This window comes from Spinacia oleracea, chromosome 4 (assembly GCF_020520425.1).
Source record: "Spinacia oleracea cultivar Varoflay chromosome 4, BTI_SOV_V1, whole genome shotgun sequence".
NCBI classification, from domain to species: domain Eukaryota; kingdom Viridiplantae; phylum Streptophyta; class Magnoliopsida; order Caryophyllales; family Amaranthaceae; genus Spinacia; species Spinacia oleracea.
Genome location: NC_079490.1, coordinates 9,707,871 through 9,721,583, shown reverse-complemented (window position 1 = coordinate 9,721,583; position 13,713 = coordinate 9,707,871). Strand labels below are relative to the sequence as shown.

Genomic DNA, 13,713 nt, shown 5'->3' with positions numbered 1-13,713 from the left:
ATGAGGGACACCCAGAAGTTGTGGTAAGAAATAAATCATTCATAAAATGTATATTTGAAACATCGTAGATAATTATCTTACATTTATGAACATAAATTCCAGTTGGATGCTTTTGCAAAATATATGGGCACACTTGGTTATGAGGTAGAACCAATGCAAAAGTATGAAATGAATTTGGTCAAGATGAAATGGAGAAGCATGAAAGACTATACAAACTGCGGTGTGTATGTCATGAAGCACATGGAGACCTATACTGGTGATCCAGAACATGAATGGATATGTGACTTGAAGGCAAATGATGTAAGTTGAATTTTGTTCATTCTTCTTTTGTATTTTGTTCATTTATTTTTATTGTTTTGGTCTTTTCTGTTTTATTGTTCTGCCTGTTGAATTTCTTTTATATTCCTCAAATTTATAATTTAATATTTGGATTTTATAAAACATTTTTAATTTTTTTATTTTTATTTTTGATATACAGACAAATCAAATAAGGAAGCTTCGTGTCACTTTCTGTGGTCTCCTAATGCTTTCAAAGCAAAATGAAATGCATGAGTCAAACATAAATGAAGCATGGAGGAGTTAATGAAAAATTAAGCAGATAGTATTTCAAGGTTAACAAACAATAGATAGATTTTTAGTACAATGTAAAGACAATATTTTGGTATTTTGGTGGTTTGTTCAAAAACATATAACTTGGTGTTCATTTCCTTTATGTTTAATATTCAGTTTCCTTTGCTGTAGAAAATCCAATGCACAAACAAATACTCCAAATCAATAATGCATACAAAATAAATGTTTTTTAACTGCTTGATTTATGAAAGTTACATATAATGATTATTATCGTTAAACAATGTTCATTGTAAAAATAGGTAATAATCAATATGATTCATACAACGTTCAATTATTAAATTACTGATATTTATTGTATTTCAATAAAATGTTCATTATTAAAATACTTAATGCTCAAAATTTTCATATAGAATATTCACTTTGAAATACGTATTGTTCAAAACCTTTAAAGAAAATACATTGACAAATACGTATTGTTCAAAATCAAGTGAACAAAAGTAGATAATGTTGAATATATTTGACTAAAATGTTCATAAACTTCAGAAGGATGCCTTAAAAAAAAAAAAAAAAAATTCAAACATAAAATATTATGAAAAAAGGTGATGTTCAAAATGTTTGACCTCAATGTTCATTCTATTAAAACTAAATGATCAAACAGAAAAAGAGCACGTACTACTTGAACTCAATGTTCATTCTTTTAAAACTATATGTTCAAAATGTTTGAACTCAATGTTCATTCTATTAAAACTAAATGTTCAACTCAATAATCAACAGTTACTAAATCATTGACTTTTAATGGCTTCTTCAGCAGCCATTGATTCATCAAAAAGAGCTAAGAAAGCATCATACTTATATTTCAAATAAGCTTGATCATTAGCAGATTGATGAGATCCTTTAGTACCCAACGGAGGTTTAGTAACCAATGAAACTTGAGGTCCTTGAACCTTAGATCCAACTTGAGTAATTTTTTCAGCCTGAATAGATCCGTGAACTGTAGGTACTACTTGAATAATTTCTGAAGCATGAATAGGTCCTTGAACTTTAGCTTCAGTACAAGATGGAGCTTTAGTAACAGATGAAACTTTAGTAAGCATCGGTGTTGGTGAAAGTCCCAAGTCAAATGCACTCTTGATATTATACTCAAATCTCTGCTGATCCTTTTTTGCTTTAGTGGCTGATGTTCCTTTAGTAGCCAATGGTGCTTTATTAACCGATGGTGCTTTAGTAGCCGATGGTGCTTTATTAACCGATGGTGCTTTAGTAGCCGATGTTGCTTTAGTAGCCGATGGTGCTTTAGTAGCCGATGGTGCTTTAGTAGCCAATGGTGCTTTAACTTTTGTACATGCATCGGTTTTAGTACTTCCATGAACATATGAATCATTTGATGTTTCATTTGTTGAATTGTTTTCCTAAAATTGACACAAAATGTAAAGACATTCAAAAACAGAAATTTAAATATTCACTTTAAAGAATTAAATATTAATATCTACCTTGTCCGATGATTCTACATTTTTATCAACAGCAGCACCTCTTCTAAAATATTTTGGAGGTGGCTTCGGAAAAGAAGCATCAACCTAAAATAATATAGTGATCATTTATCAAGTAAATGTTACTATATTTATAACTAAATGATCAAACTTCGCAAGAAAAAAAACCTGAAATAATGATGGATCTAGTACAACTAGATCAGATGAGTCATTAAGAGAATTAGAAAAAATCACAGGAGCACCAACTTCATCCAACTCCTGCAAAAACCAAGCAAAAAAAAAAACAAAAATGTTCAATTAGTTATAAGCAAATGATCAGTTTATAAATCATATATGTTCAATATTAATAAATATTTACCATGACTGCAGATTGAGCCTTAAACCTTGTTGCATCTGTAAATTTTGCTTTCCTCCTCCTCCAATTCCCTTTAGCTTTATTGTAGATTTTCTCAACTGTACCCTTCAATCTGTCATTCCTCTCACCTTTTTTCCTTAAATTCTGTGGGTTTTTTACTAACGGCACAAAGATATCTTCACCCTCTTTAGGATCAGAAAAATCAATAGTACCCCTAATACTCTCCACTTTTTCTTTTAAAAGACCAAAGGCAGAATCAACCTCAGCCCTAGCTTGAAGAGAATCTTGACTAGACATAACAAGCTTAACAAAATTCCTAAGGGTCTGTGCCCTCCAAACAGAAGCCGCAACTATATTAGACTTTTCACCATCATCTTCAACCAAATGACTGCACATAGCCGCTTTTGTCCACCTCTTCAATATATAAAGATTGAGAATCTCTGGGACACAATGCACATGATAAACACGAAGCGCATGAGAACATAAAAAACCCGTTTCAGTAAAGTACTGACAAGTACAATCCACTGCAAAAGTCTCTTGGTTAAACCGAACTTCATGTTTAATCAAGTCTTTTTTAGGCCTCCACACATAATAACTTTTCTCTATAGCTGTGTTTCCACGTATTTCTTCTTGAGAACATGCCATCCCTTTAAGAAATTGTTCTTCAAACAAAACATATGCTTCTATAGTGTAAATCTTTCTCGCATGAAGAAGAATTCCGCAATTTGCAGCTGCAACTTCTGGTCTACCTTTCCAATTTCTGTAGTCATGACCATTCTCTTTGCTCCTCCAATCAGAAATAACATCCAAAAAAACATGATAAAAATCACATAACCCTTGTGTCTTATCAAGTCGATGGGAAACTGACTTGTTGGTAGTTTCACATTGCTGTGATGATAACACACCACCAGACCAATAATTCTTAGAATAAGCAGGACACCACATCTCTCTAATTGTATATAAATTCTTCAACCATGGATTTTCAACGCATTTATAGTGAGTCAACATTCTGAAAAACAAAATGTTCAATATAAAAATCAAATTTGTTCATCGGAATATACCTATTTGATCAAAGTCAGAAAGCATATAACTTAGTAATAACATGAAATTCCTAAATGTTCATTTGTTTGTAAGTAGATGTTCATAAGGTTACAAGTACATATTATTTATTAATTAAAAGTAAATAAGTAATCCAAATTAATTACCTTGGCCAATGATATTCAAACTCAGCAGCAGTTTCACAATACTTCAGAAGATAATTGAATATGTCAGAAAAACCATCTAAAGCTCTATACTGCCCAATATGCTTCTTTGAATTCTCCCCAATATGCCACGTACATAATCTATGTCTAGCATCTGGAAAAACATTCCTTATCCCAGCAGCAATGGATGGAGCTTGGTCTGTCATAATGGTTATTGGGGGATTTCCACCCATGGATGTAAGGAAAGTTTGAAAAAGCCAATTAAAAGATTCGGTTTTTTCATTGATAACAAAACCCATTCCAAACATAACATTATTAGAATGATGGTTCATACCAACAAAAGGAGCACAAATCATATCATATTTATTGGTCCTATAAGTAGTATCAAAAACCAATAAATCCCCAAAATAATCATAATCTCTCTTCATCCGACCATCACGCCAAAAGAAACTTAAAAGTCCATCTTCTTCACTAAGCTCAAAGTCATAATAAAAACCTTCTTCACTAGAATTTCTCTGAGCAAAATACTTGATTAACTGATGACAGTCATGACCTTCAAGTTTATTAGCTTTTGCACGTGATAAAGCATTATAAGCATCACTAGCTGTAAAACCGACCATAGGTGATCCGCCTACTTCTTTCCTCAAAACCCTCAAGGTATCAGACACTTTAACACCACTAGCTTTTAAAGTAGACATAAAGTAAAGAGCCTCCTTACAACCTTCCTTTGTGATCTTATCAAATGCCTCTTATTTAGAGGAACCATAGCATGATTATGAATCATATTATGATTCACAACCGTCCATACACCATCTTTACCAATAGAAAACTGAACAAAAGCAGTACACCCAGTACGCGTATCCAATCTAGCATAAGACCTTGTTCTCTTCCTTTTTTCATCTTTAACCCCTTCGCAGCTACACAAGAACCGTTTCATAGTATAAAATTCACTGTTTTGACGCTTCCGACCTTTCCCAACCCTAATACCAAAACCTTTACTAAAAGCATATTCATTATACAAATCATAAGCTTCGTCTTCATTTTTAACTTCCTTCATCATTAACATAGATTCTGACCCTTCAACAAAAACACTTACTTCCTTATTCACTGCGAAAGGAAGAAATGTTCAATGTTAAACTAGTGATTGTTCAATGTTAAAATAGTGAATGATCAATTTCAATAATAACTAACAATGGAAAATTGAAATGTTCAATATCCTTAAATAAAATATTCAATATTAAAATAGTAATGTTAAAAATAGAATGTCCATTGCTTAATTAGGTATTGTTCAATGTACTTAAATAAAATGGTAATTACGAACATAGGTAATATTCAAAATCATTAAATAAAATGTTCATTATAAATTATAAATAATGATAAAATACTTGATTAAATGTTCATTGTAACATAGGTAATGATCAATAACTCTTAATAGAAAGTTCAATATAATACAATACAATGTTCATTATCTAAATAAAAAATATTCAATATATTTTAATGCAATGTTCATTACTAATATACGTAACATTCAAAGTCATTCAATAAAATGTTCATTATTGTTGTAGACAATGTTCAATTTCCTTGAACTGAATATTCATATATTTGTTAAGTATGTTATAAGTAAACAATGAACAATATTTTCTTTTGGGACAGAACAATTCAAAAATTCATAACATAATATGTATTTTATCAAAATATATAATGTTCATAAGATCTGAGCTAAAAATTCATTAACATTATATACATTGATAATAAATAAAATTATGAATAAAAATCGAACAAAAAATAACGTACAATTGTAAAAAAATAAGAAAATCTGCAGAAAACAAAAACAAAGAAACAAATCAAAATCGAAATATCCAGCGAAAACACGAAAAATAACAAAATTCTAAACACATTTTATCCAAAATCAAAATATAAAATCGAAAACAATCAAAACCAAAAACATTGAAATCAAAACAAATAAATGAAAATAATAAAAATATAAACTTACGTTCTGACATCAATGTACTTAAAATTCCAGAATTAGATTCGAAAAGAGCTTCAAAATTTTCCATAACTGCGAGATCCATGGAAACAGAGGAGAGAGAAAATAGGAGAGAAAAAATCGAAATAAACCCTAAGAACAAGATATATCGCAACTTGAAGAAGAAGAAACAAAAAATTAAAGAGTTGTCTAACTTAGGAAACTCAGGAAGGGGATAAAAATACGCTGAACGACGTCGTTTTCGGGGGGGTACAGCCAGCGCTGGCTGTACCCGCATCACACGACGTCGTTTGATTAGGGGTACAGCCAGCTTGGCTGTACCCGAGGGCAGCCAAAAAATTGCGAAGCTGCTGTAGGAGAGAGAAGCTGCTGCTGGAGGAGAGAGATTTCAATTTTAGGGTTTCGCGCATTCTGTTATTTTGGAACACGTGATTTCAAACGGTTCAGCGCTGCAAATTACCTAATTACCCTGGTCCATGGTAACCTTAATGGTGGACCGGGTCCATGCAAGCGGAATTGATATACTTGGCTGCCCTACTACATTCAAGTCCTCTACTTGAGCAGTTTGGGCATCCATCATCCATGATTCGAGCCCAATCCAATGCGGAGACTTGATATGGGAAAGTCTCCTCCTAACCTTAGGCTCAAAGTGAGCATATTTATAAATTAGAGTTGATCATCAATTGTACACGAAAGTATATGCTAATATAGACAACCCCAAAAAATACTTGTATTCTAAAGCTCGATCCTAGACCTAAAATATTCGCTCTAACCTAATAATTAGTAAACTCGTCTTGACTTTACGGGTTAATTTGGACATGATTTTACGAATTACACCGTATTAAATTACAATTAGCCCGATTTTTTAATCACCTCTAGTCTCTTAGAGGTCTAGTTTAAATGAGACAAATTTGAAAAGGGACTATGTAATCAGCAATTGCCCTGCCTTCACGCTTAATATAATCAGCAACAACTTTCATTTTGTCAATTGAGATATATATATATGACGTATGTTCTAAATTTGTTCTAAATTTTTAACCTCATTCGGCGAGAGGAGAGCGCATTCGGCGGCGAGAAGAGAGCAGAAGCAACGATGAGAGGTAAGTAGCGGCGGCGGCTAGCGGTGGCGGCGATTGGTGGTGGTGTTCGAATAGGAGAGAGAGAGGAATAGAAGAGAGAGAAAGAGTGCCAGAAAATCAGAATTAGAAATAATGAAAAAAAACGTGAAAAACAATTACATTGTTTTTTTTGTTTATAAAAATTACGAAAATGTCATTATAGAAAGTGTTCTCACCGTAAGGAAGTGTTCTCACGAGAGCCTTCCTCTATATATATATATATATATATATACTTTCCTCTATCGTCCATGACTCCTAAAAGCCTTCCTGCAATTTTCAGAGCACAAACTAAGAAACTGCATCATAAATAATAATTCAAATTTCTTCAACTCATATATAATTCAGAACTTACACATAGAACTATAAAAGTGCCTTGAGGATTAAACCAACATACAACATACCTCCAAGAAATTATAAGCATAAGCTCAATAAAATAAATAAAAACTATCAGCTGTGAATAAAATTCTCTAGAACAAAATTGAATTATTAAGGCCTAATATTCATTCATTATCATTACCCCATTGCCTCAAAGAGGCTCCCGCAAGACGCGGGCGGGGTAGGGAGGGATCGGACGTACGCAACCTTACCCCTACAATACCCCTACAATTGCAGAGAGGTTGTTTCCAATTGACCCAAAACCGGCAACGGAACGACCATCTTCTACTTCATAGAAAGGAAGCGAAGAGGTATTAAGGTCTAATACAAAGCATACAAGAGAACACTATCACTCTATCAGGGTAGTACCGTAATAGGGAATCAAATACTAGACATATGAATTACTACAACAAAATGGCTCATAAAAGGTACTGGATGATTTAGCCTTCTTTTAATCTAAATTGTATTTTGGCTGCAAAAATCTACACAAACTCAAAGCAAATTGTATGGTTTAATTTGAACACATCTAAAAGTTCTATTTCCCACTTCCTTGTAACTTTTGAGCATTAGTATGACAATAAAGAAAATATGAAACTTACAGTGTCCCTTTCACACAAGGATTAGGTTGAGGGAACTAAATAACAAGAATTCACAGATACACTGAACAACCATGTACATCAATAGTAATTACACATTTTGGCCAAGGTAGGCGTCAGCTCCTTTGATGTTTACAACAACATTTTCCCCAATGTGCCATGTACACAACCGATGCCTCGATTTTGGAAACACTTCCTTAAAAAAACATAAACCAAAAAAATAGATAAAAAATATAAACTAAACAGAAAGACAAAAGAAAAAGAACATAAAAAATAGTACAAAAATACAAAAGAACAAAAATGTTTGATGAACGAACATACAAACAACCTAAAAGAACATTACCTTATAGCCTTGTCAATGGCAGAAGATTGATCAGTCATGATAGTCACAGGTTGCTTCCCTCCCATTGAAGTCAAAAAAGAATTAAAAAGCCAGTCAAAAGTACCTGCCTTCTCATTCAATATAAAACCCACTCCAAACATGATATTTTGAGTGTGAAGATTCATTCCAACAAAAGGCCCACACATCATATCGTATTTATTAGTACGATAAGTTGTATCATGAATCAATAAATCACCAAAAGCTTCATAATCAGACCGCATTCTTCCATCTCTCCAAAAAAAATTGATCAACTGATTAGGTTGAGGGAACTAAATAACCAGAATTCACAGATACAATGAACAAACCATGTACATCAATAAATAATCCAGCCTGGTAGAGTTCTGGACTAATATAATAAAAGAGCTAAACGTTATTAGAAGATTCAAGAGATAAAGAACCGAAAATTGCAACTGATACTCGTTGCAGTAACACAACCACCCAACTAGAATGGACGGGTTTCAAAAATTTGACAAACAACACAAATTTTGGGAATTGAAGTAATAAGTATTTTAACATGATTAAAAACTCCCTTCGAACTCACATCTAGCATTCCATTTCCACAACTCTTACTATATACTCTTAATTACTCGTGCTTTAATTAGGTCTCACCCTCTCAAATTACCAATTAATTCCAAAATCGCTAATCAGACTTACAATCATGAATTAAGTAGCAAATACTGGTAGTGCATTAGTAAATAAAACACTTACTTTTCTTGTGAAGTGCCTCCTGTAGATCAACAACAGTCGCCTACAAAATCAAAAACATAGGTTACCTAAGAAAATATTGTACATAAGATGGGGTTATATGATTACACAAATTCCAAAAATATAATAACACATTAAATCAACAACATTAGAAGAGATTAGTTAACCCTAAAAGGCAGAAATATTCACAAAGCCAGAGAACTCCAATGAATAAACTACGTTGGTATAGGAGGCTGTCGGCAGTGGTGGAGGCGGCGTCAAGCTCCTATTTTCTGATTTTATAAAAAAAATGAAGGGTTAGGATTTGGATAAATTAAAGAAGAATAAAGGAAGAACAATGTGTACCTTTGGATGAGGCGGCGTCGGAAGTTCGTGCAGGTGGCGTCGGATTTCAATGAAGGCGGTGCGGCAGGCTTTCTTCGTTCTCCTATTCTTTTTTTTTTTTCTTTTTTTTTTCTGTATTGTAGTCGAATTTCCATAAGGAAGAGGAGGTGGAGGTTTTTTTCTAAAAGAATTACCGACCACCGGATGGGTCGGCAAATACAACAGCGCGGTTGTCGGTCGGTAATTTTTTTTAACTGAATAAGATTTGGTCGGGTTTTTAACGACTGTTAAGTGGTTGTTTTAGTTTATCAAACGGACGTTAAATTTACCGACTGCTTTAATACGGTCGGTGATTTTATTTTTTAACGACGACTTCCAACGCGGAAGGTAAAATTACTTTTACCATCTAATGTCATAGCGGGCAGTAAAAGCAGTCAGAAATATCCGTTTTCTTGTAGTGCAAGTACACCGCTAACGATACATAGAAGAACAATAATCTTAACAAAAAAATATGTGAGTTACATCCTACTAAACGGAGCCTAAATGAAAACAACTGCAATCCAACATAATATAATCAATAAGCTGATATTCCTTTTGAAAGTTATTACAACTCTGTAAAAGGAACAAAAGACCATCAATATTGCAAACAAATCCTTACAAGCTTTTCTTGACACTCACATGACAAAGAAAACACAAATGCCAATGGAACACCAAAATCAGTCAAACCAAACTAAGCACACCAATCTCTACAAAAAGCAAACAGAAGACTGGCACACACCCAATCAAGAAACCAAAAGACTCACATAGGAAAAGGAGAAGGGCAGTTTTGTGCCTTCGTTTGTAAGCAGAAAAAGGACAGGGAACAACCCATGAAATTTGTGCAAAATAACTTGTTTAAAGAAAGAAACTAAAAGAGCATACCTCAAGCTATTAATGAAGACATGCAGGTATAAGCCCTTGAACTAAGTAGGACACCACAAGTATCTCACCATATCCTCCATACACTCCTCCATACACCAGAGGGAACCCCGAAGTCGATTAATGACGTCCCTACGTAAATTACACTCCAATGGAATACCATCACGTCTTTCATCTTCATATAGATTTTGAGTATCAACTGAACAAACATGGCCATCGATTCCAAATTCAACGAGGGTATCAAATGGGAAAACCCGTGGTGGGAACAATTTTTTCACCACAGATCTTGAATGTTTACTTTGGAAGGGGCGTACCAACCAAGGAATATCAGACAGTGCTGGATCAATAGCCTCGATATCAAAATCCTCCTTATTGTTTCGTCTAACATAAATCACTTCATAACCAGGATACTTAGTTTTAATCTTATCATACCATTTCTGTAGATGTTCAAAAGGCCAAGTGTCTTTAGAACTAAAATCAAAATATAGAAGTGTGTTCCTGGGTTGGAGTGAAGCCACACTGATCGGAGTATCACCACCTTTAAGAACATAGTCATATAACTCAGAAGTGAGCAATGACCCCAAAGTGAGTTCCCTCAACAACTTAACATGATTACTGATAAGACCCTCTCTAGTGAACGGATATCCATCAGATCCGTATTTGGTCAAGATCTCTTGTCCATGAACACCCACGTATTCATTACGGGGTCCCACAATAAGAAGCTTATTAGGATCATATCCGCAAATTTTCCAAAGTTTGAGGCATTTGGAGTTGTTGTAGGGCATCCGCCACCAAGATATCTTGTTTTTCTCCATAAAATTATCTACTTTCTCCTGGAAAACCTCTGGGGAAAGACAGTGACAAAAGGGTATGTAAACCACTACAATCTCGAATTCAAGCTGATTTTTCCTGCATTTTTTATAGGCCTTGCGAAGGGTGTGAATGGAACTTTCTTTAGTGATACAGCAACTTCCTTCATTGAATAAATACAACCCGACAACCTTCTTCTCGTTGAGTCTCGAGAAAGACACCTCCTCATGGACACCTTCTTGATTAATCCTATGTACAACATTATTAGATGCAATGCTCAGCATAACTTCCTGAAGCTGGGTTGTCTTAGGCATACTCATAAATTCCAACTCTTTAGCAGAATAATTACTATTGAAGGGAAAGGCGTCAGCTCCTTGATCCGTTGCAAAGTCAGGAAAACTATGGAACACAGCAATGCTCGTACGATCCACAATGAAACATTTACAAGGAAGTCTAATGTCAAGATAACAGCATATATAGTCACGACGATTGGGGTCATCAAAGGGTACTACAAGGCAAGAGGGTGGAAAAGCCGACAAGAAGTTGGAAAACACCCATTGATGATTATACTTAGTGTTCATCTTCAAAACCAACACAATCTCAAAATCATCATCATCAAAATAATCAAACATTTCATAACAGACATCTGCAATAGACTGGAAAGTGGTTGCCTCTTCATCTAGACAATGGATAGGGGCATGAAAACAGCAAACCATAACATATTTCCCTTGAAAGGTATCCTTGTTCAATTCGACTCGATTATCATCATTGTTCCGAATAAGGTAATTACTCTGACCCTTAAAGGACAACAACGATATAATATCAAAGGGGTCGCCAATCTTAATAACAGGCGACTCAGAAATCATCTTCTTTATATCATCATCATATTCTGGTTTCTCACTTTCACGAGTAAAATTTAAGAATCTGTTATAGCACTCAGTACCTCTCCCTTGGCTGCGGCACAAATTCTCAAAGGGCTTCTTCAGTGGCCAAAAATCATGCACACAAGAATCATGTTCATAATTAATATCTCCTGTTTTCTTCCTAACTGTCGGAGAATCTGACAATGTTCTCATCTTACCCGCAAAATTAAACCTAATCACAATAATATTCAACAATAAGTTAGCTTTCAAAATTAAAACCGAAAACTTGATCCCATAAATTTCGATCAAATAACAAAAGTACGATTAGTAACAAACCTAAGATGATTGACAGCAAAATTACGGAAGCGATATTCAAAGGCGAATTGACAATTTTTACTTTTTAGGAACCCTAGGAGAGAGGGGAAGAGATCGGCCCAAATTGAGTATTGCGAAAACAGGGTATCCAGTGAAGAAGTTATACGGGACTAGAGCTGTCACAAACAAGTCATTAGGTCGGGTCTGTGTCGGGTCACCATGGGTCTCGGGCCGTGATCATATCGGGTTAATTTTTCAGTTGGGTTTGGATAAAAGATGGTCGTAGGCCATACCAGGCTGAGCCCACGAACCATGGCCTAGACGGGTAGGCCCGGAGAAAGGCTCCTTCAACTTTGTGTCGGGCCGAGCTGAAAAAGTTAAAAGCATGGCCTAGGCCCATGGGCTTTCGTGCCGGGCCGGGTCGGCCATGTCTTGGTGCCTTTTCACAAAAAAGCGGAGGGATGCAGGGCTGGAAGATTGCAAAGAAAGCACGAATCCTTTTCCTCAACATGTGAAATTATCTACTGATCAAGAAATCACGGAGAATGCATAATCATGTAGAAGATTGGTTGGAAGATTTCTTTATTTGAACTTGAGCAGACCTGATATATCTTACTCAGTTCAGCAACTGAGTCAGTTCATGAGTTGTCCTAGGTTGCCACACTAGAATGCAACTCTTCATGTGGTAAGGTATCTGAAAGCAACAATTGATTGGAGATTATTTTATCCCTCTGATCTGATGGTGAATTGAGCATCACAACTTTTTGTGATGCAGATTGGGGTGCATGTGCTTTCAGTTCACGATCCCTCACATGTTGGTGTATATTTTTGGGAGACTGCTTACTCTGTCGGAAGATTGTCTCCAAGTCTTCAATTGAATCAGAGTACAGATGTATGTCTCATACTACATTTGAACTTGTATGGATGGATATGATGTTAGAAGATTTGTTTTGTTCCATTCCTAAACTCATCCCTGTGTATTGTGATAACAAGGCAACCCACTACACAGCTCATAATCCAGTGTTGCATGAGAGGACCAAATATTTAAACAGATATGTACTTCCTATGTATATATATAATCATGTTAGAATTAGGGCAAATCAAAGTGTTAGAATTAGGGCAAATCAAAGTATTATAAGTGTAAAGGTACAAAAATCAAAGAGGCACAATCCTCAAAGAGAAATACAGAAAATCAGATTTTACATCCAACCAAAGTCACTCTCTAAATTGATTTTCTAAACAGAAACTTGAAAGTGTAAACTTTCTTTAGTAGGGTAGGCGAATCACCGCACTCGGTGATGGTTTGGTTGCACAATATGCACTTGTTGTCAATGAAAGATGGATGAAAACATAGCAAGCTAGTGAAATCAAATGCTTCAAATCCCTCTTCCATACATGAGTAATTAATTTCCTAATTAATTAAACTCTAAACTATCTTAACAATGTCTGAAATTGTTGGTTAATTTCTTCGTGCAATTAATTGATTAGTGTTAGAATAAATGTAAATAATCTTGGTAAATATTATAATTGATAGAGTGTATCAATTAGAATAATTAGAATATCGTGATTGAGAGATTGTATCATAATTAGAATATTGTGATTGAGAGAATCACTCCATAACAGTAGCAATCAATCACGTATTTTTAGCCAAGATATTATGTATATAAGCATAGTTTGTAATATTGATTAATCAAGGAAATATCTTC

The 13,713-nt window shown here is 34.6% G+C and overlaps 1 protein-coding gene across 1 annotated transcript; it reads right to left on the bottom strand.

The window, feature by feature from the left end:
- Window positions 1-9,005: 9,005 nt before the first annotated feature.
- Window positions 9,006-12,314, bottom strand: LOC130459446 (probable nucleoredoxin 1). Its single transcript, XM_056826821.1, has 2 exons — window positions 12,029-12,314; window positions 9,006-11,924 (listed from the first exon to the last, which is right to left on the bottom strand). Exon 2 carries the CDS (start codon window positions 11,903-11,905, stop codon window positions 10,064-10,066), a length of 1,842 nt encoding a protein of 613 aa, XP_056682799.1. The 5' UTR covers window positions 11,906-11,924; window positions 12,029-12,314; the 3' UTR covers window positions 9,006-10,063.
- Between the last annotated feature and the right edge of the window lie 1,399 nt (window positions 12,315-13,713).

Excerpts from the sequence above, each read along its gene's own strand:
- LOC130459446 (XM_056826821.1), bottom strand. The coding sequence starts at position 11,905 with ATGAGAACATTGTCAGATTCTCCGACAGTTAGGAAGAAAACAGGAGAT.